The sequence below is a fragment of the Crocodylus porosus genome, unplaced genomic scaffold, assembly GCF_001723895.1.
Source record: "Crocodylus porosus isolate Cpor-Errol unplaced genomic scaffold, CroPor_comp1, whole genome shotgun sequence".
Taxonomy (NCBI): domain Eukaryota; kingdom Metazoa; phylum Chordata; order Crocodylia; family Crocodylidae; genus Crocodylus; species Crocodylus porosus.
This window is the reverse complement of record NW_017728945.1, coordinates 3,807,601-3,826,517: the sequence shown is the minus strand read 5'-3', so window position 1 is coordinate 3,826,517 and position 18,917 is coordinate 3,807,601. Positions and strand designations below refer to the sequence as shown.

Sequence of the window (18,917 nt, the reverse complement as noted above, 5' to 3'; positions counted from 1 at the left end):
CTTCAACCTAAATTTCCTCTCCAGAAGGTTGCAGTCATTGCTCCTAGTCCTGTTCCCTACGGCCACAGAGAAAAGCTCACCTCCAACATCTACATAATCATCCTTCAAGTATTTGAAGACGGTTATCAAATTCACTCCCCAAAGTCTTCTCTTTCCCCATAACTCTGGCTTCCTACAGATTAATGCGTGGCTGCACAGATGGTGTTGCCAGCAGGGCTTTGGCTGCCTCTACCCTGGGATGTTTTTCCAAGAAGAAGGATTGCTATGAAGAAATTAGATCCCCCTGACAAAGAGGTAAGAGCATGTTCGCAGACAGGCTCTTCTTTAAACTAGGTTTGCTGGGGGATGGAGACTAAAGCCTTGAGGTAAGCGGGAAAGTGACTTGGAGGAAGCACAAGCAGGAGGGAGCAACATGGGAGGCCTCATTCTTCTTGAGAAAATGGGCAATTGGCTAGTTTCCTTAGGTACACAAATACAACAGCCTGGGAAATAAGCAGGAGAAACTGTAAGTCCTCACAGAGTGCCAGAACTATGATGTGATTCCAGTAACAGACTTGGTGGGATAGCTCACAACACTGGAGAACTATCACGGATGAGCACAAACTGTTCAGGTAAGACAGGCAAGGGAGAAGAGGAGGAGGAGTTGCCTTTTATATAAAAAAGCTGTATAATCACTCAGAGCTCCAATATGAAACCAGAGGCAGGCCTGTTGAAAGTCTCTGCGTTAGGGTCAGAGGGAAAAGCACCAAGGGTTATAGTGGTGGGAGTCTGCTATAGACCACTAGACCAGGAGGATGAGGTAGATGAGGTTTTCTTCAGACAACTAGTGGAAGTTTCCTAATCAGAGGCCCTGGTTCTCATGAGGGACTTCAATCACCCTAACATCTGCTAGGAGGGCAACACAGCAGTGCGCAGGCAATCCAGGAAACGTTTGGAGAGTGCTGGGGACAACTTCCTGGTGCAAGTGTTGGAGAGGTCAACTCGGGGCCATGCTCTTCTAGACCTGTTGCTTACAAACAAGGAAGAATTGGTGTGGGGTGTAGCAGTGGATGGCAACTTGGGCAGCAGCTACCAAGAGATGATTGAGTTTAGGATCCTGGGGAAAGGAAAGGAAGGAGAGCAGCACAGTAGGACCCTGGACTTCAGAAAAGCAGTTTTCTTACTCATGGAGGGAACCAATGGGCAGGATCCCCTGCAAGACCAGTCTAAAGGGGAAAGGAGTCCAGGAGAGCTGGTCATATTTTAAAGAAACCTTACTGAGGGCGCAGGAACAAACTATCCTGATGCGCAGGAAAACTAGAAACTATGCCAGAACACCAGTTTTGCTTACCAGGGAACTCTTTAGTGAGACAGAATACAAAAAGGAAGCTTACTAGAAGTGGAAATGAGGACAAACAAGGGAGGAGTATAAGAGTATTGCTCATGCAAGCAGGAATGAAATCAGGAAGACCAAAGCGCAATTGGAGTTGGAACTAGCAAGAGACAGTAAAGATAACAAGTTTCTACAAGTATGTCAGCAAAAGATCAGGGAAAGTGTATGTCCCTTACTGAATGTAGGAAGCAAGCTAGTGATAGATGATGCAAAAATGGCAGAAGTACTCAATGCCCTTTTTACCTCAATCTTCACGGGCAAGATCAGCTCCCAGACTATTGCACCTGGCAGCACTGTTTGGGGAGCAGATAACAATTGTGAAAGAACAGGTTAGGGACTATTTAGAAAAACTGAATGTGTACAAGTCCATGGGGCCAAATGGGTTGCATCCAAGGGTGCTGAGGGAGTTGGCCCTTGTGACTGCAGAGCTGCTGGCCATTATCTTGGGAAACTTGTGGTTGAGAGAAGTACCAGATGATTGGAAAAGGGTATATACAGCATCCATCTTTAAGAAAGATTCATAGATGTAGGGTCAGAAGGGACCTTGCAGATCCTCTAGTTTGACCCCCTGCCCTGGGCAGGAGAGAAAACTGGGCTCAAATGACCCCAGCTAGATAATCGTCTAGCCTCCTCTTAAAGACCCCCATGGTAGGAGCCAGCACGACTTCCCTTGGAAGTTGGCTCCAGATCCTAGCTGCCCTGACAGTGAAGTAGTGCCTTCTAATGTCTAGTCTGAACCTACTCCCTAACAACTCACAGCCGTTATCCCTTGTTACTCCGGGAGGCGCTCAGGGAAACAAGGTCTCTCCCATTCCCCGATGGTTCCCCCTAGTAAGTTTATAGACGGCCACCAGTTCCCCTCTCAGGCTTCTCTTGTGAAAGCTGAACAGGTTCAGGTCCCATGGCCTCCGCTTGTAGGGCCTGCCCTGCTGCCCCCTGATCATGCAGGTGGCCCTCCTTTGGACCCTTTCGATGTTGTCCACATCCCTCCTGAAGTGCGGTGCACAGAACTGGACACAGTACTACAACTGCAGCCTGACCAGTGTCTCATAGAGGGGAAGGATCACCTCCTTGGCCCTGCTCGTGATGCATCTGTGGATGCACGACAAGGTGTCGTCAGCCCTACTGACCGTGTCCTCGCATTGGCAGCCCATGTTCATCTTGGAATCACTAGCGACTCCAAGATCCCTTTCTGCCACTGTGCATTCGAGAAGAGAATTCCCCAGCCTACAGGCATGCTGCTGGCTCTTAATGCCCAAGTGCAGCACCCTGTACTTACCAGTATTGAATCCCATCCTATTTTCATTTACCCACCCCTGTAACCTGTCCAGATCCAGCTGTATCCTGTCCCTCCGTTCTAGTGTGCCCACCTCATCCCAAATCTTGGTGTCATCTGCAAATTTAAATGGGTTTATAGATGAGGGGATGGGATATGGTCTCAACTTATCCACAAGGGCATTTGTTGTCATTGCAAAGGCCTCATTGGTACAGTTTTGAGGCACAGTGACCCTGTCCAGTTAAAAAATGGTTTAGAAGTGCCCAATAATAGTGTGGCCAGTTAAATCCTGGTTGACTCTCTGTAGAGTCAGAAATGACGTGGCAACTGATTGGTGCTTGTGTTGACCATTTTTCATGCCATCGAGTAAGTAAGGAAAAGTCAAAGCGTTTTGAAAGGGTGGACCTGGATATCTTGAGGGAGGCTGAGCTATTGGTGGGTGGAGTATGTCCCAACGCACTGGCAGCAAAGGATTATCATAGAGTCTAGCTAGTGAGTTTACCTCAGCATTTATCCAGGGGAGATGAGAGGGAGCAATGTTACTGAGGACTGATAACCATGGAAGTGGAATGGGGAGCAACGTGCCTGACAAAAACACGTGGTAACATACAGCTGGGTGCCCATTAGTTTATTGTGCAATGAACCAACCCATACAGGGGCACAATATTCTGCAACTGAATAACCTGATGGGAGAGAGATGAACGTAGCATTGAGGCATTGGTACCCCATGTGCAGCCTGCAAGTTTGGCAAGTAGGTTATTCCTTGTTTGATTTTTAAAGCAATTTTCTGGAGATGCAATTTATAAATTAAAGTCTGGTAAAGGATGACTCCAAGATAAACGAAGTGAGTTTCAAATTTGAGAGACCGACCATTTAAGGTAACTGTAAGTTCATGATTAGTGCTGGCATTATCCAGATGGAAAACACTTGAGACAGTCTTAAGATAGTTGGTTTGAGGTGCCATTTTAGGCAGTACTCTAACATCAGTCTTACGTCTCCATTAAGTGCGAGTTCCACATTTAAAAAGTCATGAGCTTGGGTAGCAAATAGAGGTTTACGGATATAATGTACATAATAGATTGGCACTGATAAAAGGGAAATTTACATAATCGGCTATTGGCTTTTTTTGGCCATTGTAGTCAATAATGTAATAATAAATATAATTAATTATGCCTTCTGGCTGGGGCCCCTGCATACCTAGGTTCCCTCTTGCCCATGGAGCCGGGACCCCTATACGCCTAGGTTCCCTCAGGAAATGGTGGGTTTCCCCTTTCAGGTGGGTAGCATTCTAGCCTGCAAGGGGTCCTACTTAGGCTGCCAGGAGCAAGACGCAGGGGGGCATTGTGTGCATGTACACTGCTGCATGCATGCATGTGGCCAGGAAAACAGCTGAGTAGCATGGAGAGCAGCTTCCTGCAAGTAAGTTTATGGAGGTGAACGGGAATGGGGGTGGGGGGGAAGGCAGATTGAGGTCCCCACAGTGAGAGAGGGACTGGGTCTTGGAGCACCACCCAGCCAGAGTGGTGCATGGGACCTGGGGCCAGGGTGGGGAGCAGGACAGAGGCAGTGAAGGGGGAGCAGGAAGGGAGGTGGCTCCCCACCACTGCATGCACCCCCCAGATTTGTGCACAGGGTGGATGCAGGCTACCCAGTGCAGGCTCAGGTCTCTCCATTGCGCTGGCTTTCCCTCAGGAGCCCTGCAATGGCTGCATGTCCCCTGCCTGCCCAGCAGCAATGAGGGCTGCAAGTTGTGACCCCCACTGCTGGAAGGCAGGGGGTACACGACTGGCACAGGGAACCTGAAGCAAAGGCAGCAGAGCAGAGAACCCCGAGCCCACAGAGTGCAGCCTTCATCCGCCCTCACCCCACTCTGCTCTGCCCCGCTTAAAACCATTCCCGAACTTAAAAATGGTGGCAACAGAACTTGAACTTAAGTTCATTCAATGAGCTTTAGTTCATAAGCCCCTGCCGCCATTTTGAAGTGCTGGGATGCTGATACATGGAATGCCAGAGGCTTCTGGTATGCACAAAAAAAAAAAACTTCATTTATGTCAGAACATTTTAAAGCATAAATAAACCTTTTTTTGTTTGGCACACCAATAAACCTTTTTTTGTTTGGCAGCCTCCAGTGTCACATGTAACCAAATCGGTTATCGGATCAGTATCAGCCAGTATGGCTGGTTAATAATCGGCTATCGCTATTGGCCAAGAAAATCTTTATCGATGCACCCATAATAGCAAAGCCACTGACTGTTATCAGTGTAAACAAATTTTTGTGAGACAGTTGCAGGCAGGTCATTAATATACATACTGAAGAGAAGAGGGACCAATACTGATCCCTGTCATTGGTTTTGTTTCCAAGAGCTAGTCTGGGTAGCCAGTTGGACTCTAAAGCATCAAACATGTAGTAACGTAACAGTTCAACTAGACAAGTGGCCTGATATGGCAGAATTCCTGACATTTTCACCAGATGACTAGTATGCCAGACAGCATCATATGCTGCTGTTAAATCAGGGGAGACAACAGCAGTCTTCAGGTTTTTCTGAAAGCCATTTTCAAAGAAGGTGGTTAAAGCTAAAACTTGACTGCAAGTGCTCCGGCCACAGTGGAATCTATCTTGGTCTGGGCTTAGGGAAGAATCAATTTCTGGAGACACCTAATTCTGCAGTGTATGACTCAAGTGTCTTGTAGCAGCCACTCAGGAGGGAGATTGGTCAGTAGCTTGCTGCTGATTGCGGGTCTGTCAAGCTTGGGTAGGCCAATGATTTTTGCTCAGCATCATGCTGATAGAATTCATCCTTCATGAACAATACATTTGAAAAAGTGTAGAAGTCAATTGTGAGCTTGAAGACCAAGATGTTTCAGAAACTCTAGGGGCACGTTGTCATGGCCAGCTGCAGTACCAGATTTGAAATTTGCACTGCACAGAGTTGGTGAAAAGGCTTGTGGAGGATCTTGGTTCCAAATATTTTGATGGAAATGATGCCATTCTTCACATATTTGCTCAAAATCGTTGTTGTTATGGGTGGGGGATGTTCTTGCCACTTTCAAAAGGTGGGCAGCAGTAGCACTGGCTGACACAGATGGTGAAGTTTGGGCTGAGGGACGTTGAGCTGCTCCCAGGCAGCGAATGAGGCCCCAGCTCCTCTGACTGGAGCGACAGAAATTAAGTTATGAAGTTGAGTCCTCCCAGCAGTTCTGATGAGCAGCATCGAGTGATTCAAGCAGGTGGTCTGTGATATCTGGACTGCCAGATTTTTCATACTCATTTAATAGAGCAGCACACTCTCCATCCAAGCAAGGAGTGTACAGGGAGTGAAATCCTCTGGAACAGAGGATTGTGCCACTTTATAGAGGGCACCACAGAAACCTTTAACAGGCTACATCAACCGAGCTATTTTGCCATGGAATGGTAACAACGGATCGTTCAGTTTCCATGAAGAGAGACCAACTGGCTTTCCTGAAGTTCCATGTAGGTTTTCTTATACATTTAATGACCAGGAGTTGCAGGTCAATGTAAATGAGTGAGGGACAGTGTCAGCTGTGTGGAAAGTCATTGAGAACAATGCAAGATGCTGGTTGTGGGTGGCTGTTGACTGATGTAACCCAACATATGTCAGAGTGGCTCACCACAATTTGAAGAAGAGTCAGTGCTGAGTGGGGGCTGAGTGCAAAAGACACTAGCACATATCTTATTCAGAAGGGCTGTACTAATCTATCCTTGTGGTAGGTTCCTATCAGCACCCTGGCCTTTGGCTAAGATCAAGAGATCAGCTGAGAGCCTGATCAATGCCTTAAGGACAGAGAAAAAGACTGAAGAAGCACTGGGATGGCAGGAGTGCAGGAGGCAAACCCAAAGCCCAGAAAATGACTGATAACCAGAAGATGGAAAGATTAATGAAGAGTGGAAACAAAGGTCCAAAGACAGAGGGAGTGTGCATAAAGGTAGAAAAGTGGAGAGAAAACACAACAGCAAAGATGAAGGGAAAAACAAGAGCAGGCACAGCAACACAGACAGCAGCAAAGAAGGCAGCAGTGAGATAGACTAGGTCAAAAAGGGCGAAAGGAGCAGAAGAGAGCAGGAAACAAGAGAGTGGAAGCAGCTAGAGAAGGAACATCATGAGTGAGATGAAAGGTCATCTGCACCAGGAATGGCACTGCAACAAGATATAGGAGAGACACCGCAAGATGTCAGCCCAGACTGGAAATTATGGATAAGGGCAACATTAATAGGTGATGGGGTGCAGAAGAGATCGACAATGAACAGGTATGATTTTGTGGAGAAGGTACTGTTCAAGATAATGGGGGGTAGGCAGAACAACTCACCAGCATGATTCCTTTCCCCAACCAAAAGAAATGGCAACTGACTTATTATAACAAAGAAAGTAAGAAATATGCAGAAGAATGGTGGAGGGAGGAATTAAAAGGGCTAAAGTTTGTAGCAGCAGAACAGTTAAGGAAAAGAGTGATTATTGTTCAAATGTATATGGATATATTAGAGGCAGAAGACATAGAAAGATATCTGGAAAAATATGTGCAATGAATTCTTTGGTAGAGAAAGTGAGGGACAAATATGGCATTTGGACAGGGTCTCGGAGGGCTCAAGCAGAGTTAAAACCAAATAAGTGGAGCCCAAGCAGGGTACAGCACCTCCCATCGGTGGTCAGGATAGGGCCAGATTGGGGTTTTATAAAATGAAGCAATTTAGTAGATATGTGAAGGAAGTAGAGGTTCACTGACACATTGGTCCATATCATATTGGCACCAACAAATGGAAAACTGATATTCTTGGCAGTTGGCTTTTTTTGGCTGACATGGCTGATAATGGTGCTGATAAATGCTGCGTCCATGGGTGTAGCTGCAGCATGCACATGGCCATGACTGCAGTTCGGCAGCATAGAGAGCAGCATCCAGCTGGTAAGTCTGTTAGAGGGCAAGGGGCGTTTGCTGGGGTGGGGGAGAGGCCCCCTCACAGAAATGAAGGGAGTGGGGCAGAGGCTGCACAACCAGGGTGAAGCATGAGACAGAGCCGCAGCTTGTCCAGGGGGCAGCTTCCACTGCTGCGCGCACTCCTGGAGGAGGCATGACGGGGCGTGTGCCCTCCTGAATCTGTGCACATGGCAATTGTGGACTGCTGCTGTGGGCTGGGGCAGCAACAGGCTCTTCCCAGCTGGGGAGTGTGTGTGCGGGGACTACAGCCAAGCCAAAATTTGCTGTAGCCCCCGCTCCCAGCACCACTGCCACCTGGCCCAAGCTCAGCCCTGACCCAGTCCTCGCACCATCCTTGGTCCCAGCTCACAGTGGTAGCCCGCCCTTACCCTGCATATAGATCCAGGGGGCACACAGCCCCCCTACCTACTCCTGGGGTGCACGCAGCAGTGGGAGCTGCCCCCTGAACGAGCTGCTCATGGCTCAGTCCTATGCCCTAGCCTGGCTGTGCAGCACCTGCCCCAGCCCCAGCTCCGCTCCCTTCCTCACTGTGGGGCCTCAATCTGCGTGTCCTCCCCATGCCCCTTCCCCCAAATAGACTTACCAGTCAGACGCTGCTCTGCAAGCTGCCAGGCTTACATATCGGCAATGGGACCAGTATCAGCCTATATAGCTTATTAATAATCAGCCATCAGTGTCAGCCCAAAAAATCTTTCTCGGTGCATCCCTAAAAGGAAGGCACCTGGCTGTATACAGTCCCCTCATAGTGTGCTACAGTTGTGAAGGGATGGGGCACAGAGCAGCAAGTGCCAGGAGTTCATAAAATGCACTGTTTTGAGGGAGGGGAGGGAGTAGGAGGGACACTTGTATCATAGGTGCCCAACAGCTTTTGCAACCAGGGTCAGACCCTGCCCAAGGAATTGCAGGAATAGGAAAGGGGCAGTGAGAAAGAGTAGCGGGGAGAGACCAAGACAGAAATGACAGAGGAGACTCCACTGGCGGGGGAGGAATGGAGATGGAGAGAAGTGGAATCTCTGTAAGAGAGGCTGCACAAGAGAACTGGAGACAACATGGAGGGGGAGGAGGGCACTGCAAACAAAAGATCAAAAGACACTGAGGGAAGGACAAAGAAATCCAGCAGACAACAGAAGTAGAGATAAAGAAAGGTGAAGAACCAGAGAAACAGGCAGGGAAAAGGAAGAAAGGGCAAGGAAACAAAGTCAGGGGGGAAAAAAAACAACAAACCTGATAAAGAGGCAGGCAAGTCAGAGCTGGAAAGAAGCTTCCTGCCATTAAATTCCCTGGGCTCTACCCCCAAATGGAGAGCAAGGGGCAGGAAGCAGTGGGAAGGTGGGAAAACATAAGTTTACTGAATGCAAAAGCAATCAGGCAGCTTGCAAGAGCAACGGGCATGCAAAGGGATTGGGGGAAGGGAGGGACAGGGGTGCAGAGTCAACCACAACAAGCAGCACCACAGATGACCCTTAAAGAGACAGGGGTACTCCGTTTAACCTAAGCACAACTACACTGCTAACAGCTTCAATTAAAGGCAGGAATGTCTTAATGTGGCAGAGCACCTTTGGTGTCTGTCACTTTAAGGCTGACAGCAAGTAGGTGCGGGCCAGCCCTGATGAGGCAGCCATTTTAGACCCAGGCCCACAGGGCTGAGGCAGCAGTCTGCTGCAAGCAGCTGGGGAGCATCAACTGAGCTGCTGCTCATACCACCTTGGAGGTCAGGGAGGAACTATAGTGTGGTAGAAGGTTCCTAGGAACCCAGTGGGATCCCAAGCGCCAGGGAAAAGGTGGTAAGCCTAAAGAGAACAAGACCCAGCCTGGGAAAGGGCTTATTGTTTGTGGGCCTACACAGGGGCTAGGGCCCATGATTTAGAACAAGCGCGGTGAGGCCTGGGGTTCAGATGAGCCCAGTTGAAATCAGCAGGCAACACTGGGCAGACTGCCCTACTGTGACAGGGGGCATACTTGGGGCTGGGTCTCATGTCAGCCCACCCGCCAGTCTAAGTAGGGCAGTCTGTCCAGTCTCACCTGTGACAACTTGCTGTTCCCAAAACTGGTATAAATTGTGGGATGCTGCTCATTTTAATGCCCAGATGCCAGGGGTACTGGCAACAGCTCCATACAGTCCCTACACCATGGCCCATCCCTCACAGATGGCATCCTTGAGTTGCTCTTTGCTCCGGCTTGTGGCCAGGCCCAACTCAGCCAAACATTTATTCCCCTTCCTCCCCTAACCCCTCAGCCTTTCACCCACTGACTCCTCAATTTACATTTTGACTGACTGCCTTTCTTGCACGCATACCAGCCGCTGGCTTCTTTACTATTCATTCCATCCAGGAAAAGCACACGCTAACTGCAGGTGCTTCCTCAGCCTGACAAAGGGTATTTATACCTGAAAGCTTGTAAAGAAGAATTTTTCCAGATATCTGAGTTGGTCTAATAAAAGATATCATATTTACCCAAAGAACCTTGTCTGCCTGAGGGAAATATGTGTGTTCTTCTGGAATGCCAAGAGAGAGAGGTTGGCTAGAGCTGAATTGTACAAAGCAAAAGAAATGTGGGTTTGAGGGCTGCCAGATTTGGGACTGTTCATCTATGCAAAATACGTAAAACTCAATATGCAAGGTGGTAATGGAGGGAGAGGGGAAAGAAACGTGTATCACTCAATTTCACACAGCTGCAATTTTGAGGAAACGGACAGTAAAATCAGATTGCTCTGAAGAGTCTATGAGCATAGCAAACCTCAGATTTATTACATTATATACAGGACAGGTTTCATGAAGAGGCACGGTGGGACTGGAGGCTGTGAAAGATGATAAGAAATTGATGAAAGTGGTAAGGATGGCACTGGTGAGAAGTTTCACAGAAGGACAAGTGAGAAAAGTGAGAGGAGCAGCTGTGGGTAAACAACTAAAAGGTGGATCCATGATTTGCATAAGGGTGTTGAAAGCACTCTGTCCAAATTCGCAGATGACACCAAACTATGGGGTATAGTAAATCTGATATCAGTCAGCCAGGTCTCACCACTCACGTAGTTTCCTAGCTGAGATACAGGACCTCCATCTAATCCAGGAGGTGCACAGCCCTACCTTGTTGGATCTGGTCCTGGCCATGGACAATGACCTGGTGAGGGGTCTGTGGGTGCTCGACCACCTGGGCGACAGTGATCATCGCCTGCTGGAATACACCATCCAGCACCAGGTGGCAAAGGCCTGCAGCAAGGCAGCAGCCCTGGGCTTCAGGAGGGCGAATTTCAATAAGGTAAGGAGAATAGTCGGGGAGACACTGAGGTCCCGGAGGGGAGGGGAGGGGAGTTGGGTGTCCAAGAAGAGTGGTCGTTCCTTAAGGAGATGATCTTCCAAGCCCAAAGGGAGGTAATCTCCAGCACATATCAAAGGGGGCAAGAGGGCACAAAAGCCCCCATGGCTCACCAGAGGCATCTGGGAATGTCTTCTAGCTAAAAGGGAGGCACACACCCAATGGAAGGGAGGGGCCATCACCAGGGAGGACTGGTACCTCTGTTGCTCGGGGCTGTAAGGGGATGGTCAGGAAGGCCAAGGCGGAGATGGAACTGGGACTAGCTACCCAGATCACAGACAACAACAAGTCCTTTTTTAAATACATAGGGGGTAAAAAGAAGGTACCGGGTAACGTGGGGCCTCTGCAGGACATGCTAGGAAATCTGGTCGTTGCACCAGATGGCAAAGCTAACCTATTTAACAATTTCTTTGCCTCCATTTTTCTGAGCAGGGACTGGATCATCCCCCCACCAGGACCCCAGTAGGTCCCCGGGGAGGCGCACCCAGGCCTAAAGTCAGAGAGGACCTAGTCAAGGAACTTCTGGAGGGACTGGACATATTTAAATCAGCAGGTCCTGATGATCTCCACCTCAGACTGCTGAGAGAATTAGCAGAGGTCATTGTGGGACCCCGGCACAGCTTTATGAGCACTCATGGTGCTCTGGTGTTGTGCCAGACGACTGGAAAAGGGCCAACGTGGTTCCCATTTTCAAAAAAGGGAGGAAGGAAGACCCAGGAAACTATAGGCCAGTTAGTCTTACCTCGATCCTGGGTAAGATTTTTGAGAGAATTACCCTGGCGCATGTCTGCAAGGGGCCAGCAGGGGAGATTATGCTTAGGGGTAACCAACACGGGTTCATTAGAGGCAGGTCCTGTCAGACCAACCTGGTGGCCTTCTGTGACCAGGTCACAAAATCCTTAGACACAGGGGCAGCAGTAGACATACTCTTTCTGGACTTTAGGAAGGCCTTCAACACTATCTCTCACACCATTCTTATTAAAAAATTAGGAGACCGTGGCGTTGATAGCTACACAGTCAGATGGGTCACTAGTTGGCTGGGGGGCAGCATTCAGAGTGGCGGTGGATGGGTCACATTCGAACTGGCAGCATGTGGGCAGTGGAGTTCTGCAGGGCTTGGTCCTCAGGCCTGCACTGTTCAATACCTTCATCAGCTACTTGGATGAGGGGGTAAAAAGCACCCTGTTCAAATTCGCAGATGACACTAAGCTGTGGGGAAAAGTGAGCACGCTGGAAGGGAGGAATAGTCTGCAATCAGACCTAGACAGGTTACAGAGAACAGGATAGGTTTCAACACTGACAAGTGCAAGGTGATGCACCTGTGGAGGAAGAACCAGCAGCATACCTACAGGCTGGGGAACTCCCTTCTTACCAGTGCAGAGGCAGAAAAGGATCTTGGAGTCATTATTGATGCCAAAATGAACATGGGCCACCAATGTGGGGACAGAGCCAGGAAGGCCAACCGCACCTTGTCATGCATCCACAGATGCACCTTGAGCAGGTCAAAGGAGGTGATCCTCCCCCTCTATGCGACACTGGTCAGGCCACAGTTGGAGTACTGCGTCCAGTTCTGGGCGCCGCGCTCCAAGAGGGATGTGGACAACATGGAGAGGGTCCAGAGGAGGGCCACTCGCATGATCAGGGATCAGCAGGGCAGGCCCTAAGATGAGAGGCTAAGGGACCTGAACCTGTTCAGCCTCCACAAGAGAAGGCTGAGTGGGAATCTAGTGGCATTTTACAAACTAATCGGGGGGACCAACAGGCATTGGGAGAGTCCCTGTTCCCCCAAGCACTACCAGGAGTGACAAGAAGTAACGGTCACAAGCTGGCAGAGAGTAGATTCAGGCTAGATATCAGAAGGCGCTACTTCACTGTCAGGGTGGCTAGGATCTGGAACCAACTTCCAAGAGAAGTGGTGCTGGCTCCTACTGGGGATCTTTAAAAGGAGGCTGGATGAACAACTTGCCGGGGTCCTTTGACCCCAGTACTCTTTCCTGCCATGGCAGGGGGTCAGACTTGATGATCTGCTCAGGTCCCTTCCAACCCTGCCAACTATGAAACTATGAAATATACTGGAGGGCAGGGAGCGAATTCAGGCATATCTGGATAGACTGGGGAAGTGGGCATATCAGAATAGGATGCAATTTAACAAGGATAAGTGCAAGGTGCTGCACCTGGGGAGAAAGACTGGGAAGTATCACGCCAAGTACCATGGCAGTAGAAATGGATCTCAGAGTCATAGTCAAAGCAAAAATGAACATGAGTTGCCAATGTGAAGAGGTAATAAGTAAAGTTAACTGCACTCTTTCTTGCATTAGTATGTGGATCATGAGCAGGTCTACGGAGGTGATACTTCCCCTCTATGTGGCACTGGTGAGGCCACAGCTGGAGTACTGTGTCCAGTTTTGGGCACCACACTTCAAGAGGGATGTGGATAACACAGAGGGTTCAGAGGGGGGCTACTCATATAGTTGAGAGCCTGCTGGTAAGGTCCTATTAAGACAGACTGAGGAACCTGAATCTCTTCAGCCTCTGCATGAGAAGGCTGAGAGGTGATCTTGTGGCTGTCTACAAACTCATCGAGGGGCAGGGGAAGTCAGCAGGGAATAGGGGATACTTTGTTTACCAGGGTGCCTCTGGGGGTTACTAGAAATAATGTGCACAAACTGAAGGAGCATAGATTTAGATTGGACATCAGGAAGAAATTCTTTACAGTGAGGGTTGCCAAAATATGGAATCAGTTTCCAAGGGAGGTGATGCTTTCCCCTACCTTGGGGGTAATCAAGAGATTAGACAAGCGCTCTTTCCTGCCTAGAGCAGGGGGTCAGACTTGATGATCTACAAGGTCTCTTCCAACCCTAGAAATCTATGAACCATGCTTACCTAGCATGGATGGCTGTAAGAAATATCTTGCAGGTGAGAGAAGTGCAACACAGACAGAGCTTGATGAGATCATCTAGGTGCCCATGCAAGAGGTGCAGTGAAAAAGAAATGTTGATATGTGTTTTGGGAGTGTACGTATGCAAAGGGGATGAGAGAAAGGGTCCACCGCTTTCTGAGGTGTCACCAAAATAAACCTCTTGTTAGCATGGGAGATGGTACTATATGGACTTCCTAAATGGGTACTTTGCATCAGTTTTTCACCAGTCCCATGGGACATCCCTACCTATTACAGGACAGGGAGGACTGGGTGAGGGAGATACCTTACCTCCATCAATGCTGACCTTGTAAAGAAACACCTTGAGGCTGGATACATTCAAGTCAGCCAGCCCTGACAGTTCACACCCCAGGGTACTCAAGGAGCTGGTTAGCATCACAGCTCAGCCCCTGGCATGGATCTTCGAGAACTCCTGGCGCTTAGGTGAAGTGCCTGAAGACTGGAAGACCAACGTGATGCCTGTCTTCAAGAAAGGGAGGAAAGTGGATCCGGAAAACTACAAGCCCATCAGCCTGACCTCTGTCCTGGGGCAGATGTTGAAAAACATTATCAAAGAGACCATCCTTAACAGACTGGCCACTGGCAACATCCTGGGGGATAGCCAGCATAGGTTTGTTGTGAGTAGGTCTTGCTTGACCAGTCTCATTTCCTTTTACGACCAGGTGACCTATCACCTGGACAAGGGGGAAGAGATCGATGTCATATATCTTGACTTTAAAATAGCCTTGAATCTGGTATCCCATGATCACCTCCTGGCAGAATTGGCTAACTGTGGCCTTGGCCTCACCACAACCCATTGGCTAGGGAATTGGCTCCACCGTAGGACCCAGAGGGTGGTGGTTGATGGAAGTCAATTGTCATGGTGCCCTGTGACCAGTGGGGTCCCTCAAGACTCTGTCCTAGGGCCTATACTATTTAACATCTTCATTAATGATGTGGACATTGGTGTCAGAAGTGGACTGGCCAAGTTCACCGCCAACACCAAACTCTGGGGTAAAGTGGGCACAGGACTTCATTCTCCCCTTGCACTCAGCCTTGGTGAGGCCACAGCTGGAGAACTGTGTCCAGTTTTGGGCTCCACAATTCAAAAAGGATGTGAAGAAGCTTGAGAGTCCAAAGGAGAGCCACACACACGATCAGAGGTCAGGAAAACAGACCTTATGATGAGAGGCAGAGTCCCATAGCTCTCATCAGCCTGGAAAAGCACAGGCTCAGGGGTAATCTGGCCACCTATAAGTTTATTAGGGGTGCTCACGAGGATCTGGGGGAACGTCTGTTCACTAGACCACCCCAAGGGATGACAAGGTCGAATGGTCACAAACTCCTCCCGGACCGTTTCAGGCTGGACATAAGGAAGAACTTCTTTACTGTCTGAGCCCCCAAGGTTTGGAATAGACTGCCACCGGAGGTGGTTCAAGCAGCTACTTTGAATGCCTTTAAGAAGGATGTGGAGAACCTGGAGAGGGTCCAGAGGAGGGCCACTCGTATGGTTGAGGGCCTCCGTGGCCAGCCCTATGAGGAGAGGCTGAGGGACCTGAATCTCTTCAGTCTCTGCAAGAGGAGACTGAAGGTGGATCTTGTGGCTGCTTACAACCTTATCAGGGGCCACCAGCAGGGACTTGGGGAAAGTCTGTTCACCAGGGCCCCCCTTGGAGTCACTAGGAACAATGGCCACAAGCTGAGGAAGGATAGGTTTAGGTTAGCTATTAGGAAAAACTACGTCACTGTAAGGGTGGCCAGAGCCTAGAATAGGCTTCCCAGAGAGGTGGTGCTCTCACCTTCCCTGGAAATCTTCAAGAGGAGACTGGACAGGTGCCTGGCTGGGGTCTTATGACCACTGCCTCCCCCAGTGCTCCTTCTTGCCCATGGCAGGGGGTCAGACTAGATGACCTGTCTAGATCCCTTCTGACTCATTGATTCTATGATAAGAGACATTTGGATGTTTATCTTGCTAGGATCCTATGACCGCTGCTGACTTCCTGCCCCTGGAGCAGGGGGCTGGACTTAATGATATTCCAAGGTGCCTTCCAGCCCTAGTGCCTATGACTCTACGACTCATACCAAATAGCTCAGACAAAATGTTATTAAAGACTTTATTAACATGTTTTAAAACCAGTTTATGGAAAGAAATAAGTCTTTGTTTTTTTCAAGGGTTGGCTTTCATGGAAAGCTAGCTGGGGCTACATGAACTGAAATACTACATTGGTCAGGACAGGGAATAGATCAGAGAAGAATAGGCAGGAAAACGGAAGAAAAGGAATGGATACACTTGTTTCACTAAATCAACAAAGGGAACCGACAGGAGAGATGGAGAGTTCTGGGTGGTTGCTGAGGTAGTAGTTTTTCATGGGGCTCTGCATGAAGAAAGAGTTCTGTAAGGGACTGCATTTAATCAATTGTCCCCCATGCTCATTGGAGGAAAAAGCCTAGCCTGCATTAGAGTAAACCTTTATCTTGCATTTGAATAAGTAAGGATTTTTGCTTTCTTTTAAAATCTCAGAGCATTGTACACTATTTACCTCATTTCTCCACCCAATAACAAAGATAATGATCATTTCCATTTACAAATGAGGAAAACAAAGCATAAACAAGTGAAGTGATTTATTCAAGGTCCCTTGTAAAGTTAGTGACAGAGCTAAAAGTGAGCCCAAGAATCCCAGGTCTTAGTCCTCTGATCTAATAATTAAATCAAATGGTGTTACCAAGTCAAGTCAAAGGCTCGCAAGGGCAGGGGCAGGGGCTCCCACGGTGAGGGAAGGCAGGAGGGAGGGCTGGGGCAGGCGCTGCACAGTCAGGGAATGTGGGGTGCAGGATGGAGCTGTGGCTCATCTGGGGGGCTGCAGAGAGGTGCGACTCCTGCTGCATCTTGCAACCCAGGGGAGGCATGGGGGGCATGTGTACCTTGAATCTGTGCATGGGGTGAGGGTGGGCTGGGGCCAGAGGCTGAGCCAGGCTCTTCCCAGTGGGAGGGGCTGGACCGGCTGCAGACTGGACATTGTGATGAGATATAAACAAGTAACAAAGCCACAGGATCATAGCTTTTTTGACCCCTATATCTCTATAGATTTATTAGTTAGTGCTGAGATTGGAAGACATTTGCCTATCTCCCTCCCTTCACTCTTGAACATGAAAATTACACATCCTTGAGTTAATCAATAAGGTGCATGTCTACTCTGTCTTTTATATTACGGTCATACTGTTTAAGTGTTTTTCCAAGGAGGACATTTGGGGAACATAACTGATGGCTATACCTGTACCTAATCTGTGTACAGATCCAGGCTTAACGTATACTGCAATAGGTGGAAAGAAGCACACCAACGCAAGGGCATAATGGGATGGGGGAGTGCCACAAAAATGTGTTTAATACTAACCAAGCCAGCTTTCTGCAAGTTGCGAGCCATCTTGCTTTCCCTGCTTAACACATTCCTTCCTATCAGGCCAGCAAAGAGTTTCCTACTCTGCACTGCATGAAACAAGAGACTAACTCAGATCCAAGAGACAAACAAATCTATGGTAAGTGATCTCCATGCCCACAGGAGCAATCATGTAAAGCAGCAGCAGAAGTGCCTCTGTTCCCACCTCTGTATGAGAGACTCGTTGCTCCCAAATCTCAGATGAAGATGGCAGTGGAGCTGAGCCCGTGGGAAGAGGAGCACCAGGCTCTCCTGCGGGCAAATGCAGAAGGCACTGGGGGAGGGTGGGGGGTTACCCCGATGAAGCAGGAACCGAGGTGGCTGCGGGGAGGAGCTCCCGTGACAAGGGTTAAACAGGAGTTTTAGCGCCGCGGTACAGAGATGTCTCAGCAACTGACGGCACAGGCCGGCCCTGGCGGAGGGGGGAGAAGAGCCCGGCCGGGAGGCGCGGAGGGAAGGGGCTACGTGGAGCCGTTACCTCAATGATCTTGATGAAGCGCGGGAAGACCGGGTTCCGGGTCACGGCGATGAGCGGCACGTTGGGGAAGTGCTCGGGGATGAGCAGCGGGGTGAGCGCGGTCATGACCGGCCCCGCCCCGCCGCCGTCGCCCCCCGCGGCCCCATCCTCGGCCCCGCCGCCCTCCAGCCCGTCGCCGCCGCCCAGGCTGCTGAGGCCCCGCACGTACGGCCGGGGGCCGAGGCTCGAGGCGACGAGGGGAGAGGAACGCGGAGGGCTCGGCGCCCACGGGGACGCGGAGGAACACGCCGCGTAGACCCGCCGCCGCGCCGCCCCGAGCGAGGGAAGGACCCCGCGCAACCCCGGCCGCCAGCATCGCCACACGGACAGGCAGCGCGACGCCGCCATTCTGCCCGCGCGCCGTGAACACGTACTTCCACCCCACGAGGCGGCGCACGCGAATGACGCCCGCCGCGTGCGGGCGCCGGGCGCGCAGGCGCAGAAGCGGCGGTTCCGTCCCACCGCGGCCTGAAGCGTGAGAGCAGACGCGTGAGGGCCAGGGTTGCTGGGGGCGGGCCAAGCTGCGGGTGCGCTGCGTTGTTTCCTGCTCCGCCCCGGCGGCCGCCCGCCCCGTGTCCCGCAGGGCCCCGCTCGTCCGTGGCGGGCACGGGACAGCCCTCGCCTCGCTGTCGTGCGGGCGGTGCGTCCGCGGCCCTCCCGCTGCGCTCCGGAGCACCAGCCACGGGCCGGCAGCTGCACGTCAGCCCGTCGGTGATCCCGAGCCCGGTCCTGACCCGCAGCCTGCTGCTTGTGACACCGCAACGCAACGTAGCCTCTCCCCACCCTGCACCACAGTCCTGACTCGTGACCCCTAATGATTTTGTTTTCTATCTACTGGTAAAAACCTTGGTTAACCCAGGGTTCAGGTTGACTTGGTCATGCCTTGTACCCTTTCCGAATGCTGGATGTGCACTTCAGTCTCTTAAAGCGGGAAATGGAGCTCAAGTACGATAAAGTTACAATAACAGTTTAGATCATTGCAGCAGTTGTCCCTGTGTGTTACCTGTGGCGGGTTAGGGCACTTTGCAGTCGTGCACGAAGCTGTGAAGCATTTGCAGAGGATGGGAGGCTAATTTGTGGCACAGCTGCCAAAAAGGTGGGCCCCACATGGACATGCCATCCTCAAGCTAAAGCCAGAG

At 50.2% G+C, this 18,917-nt stretch overlaps 1 protein-coding gene across 1 annotated transcript in view; it reads right to left on the bottom strand.

The window, feature by feature from the left end:
* LONP1 (lon peptidase 1, mitochondrial) overlaps nt 1-17,865 on the bottom strand; it is a 66,691-nt gene extending 48,826 nt beyond the window's left edge. The window contains exon 1 of the mRNA XM_019550659.1: nt 17,740-17,865. Within this exon, the coding sequence (XP_019406204.1) occupies nt 17,740-17,844 (105 nt within the window). The 5' untranslated portion in view covers nt 17,845-17,865. The remainder of the gene's footprint in view (nt 1-17,739) is intronic.
* Nucleotides 17,866-18,917: the final 1,052 nt, after the last annotated feature.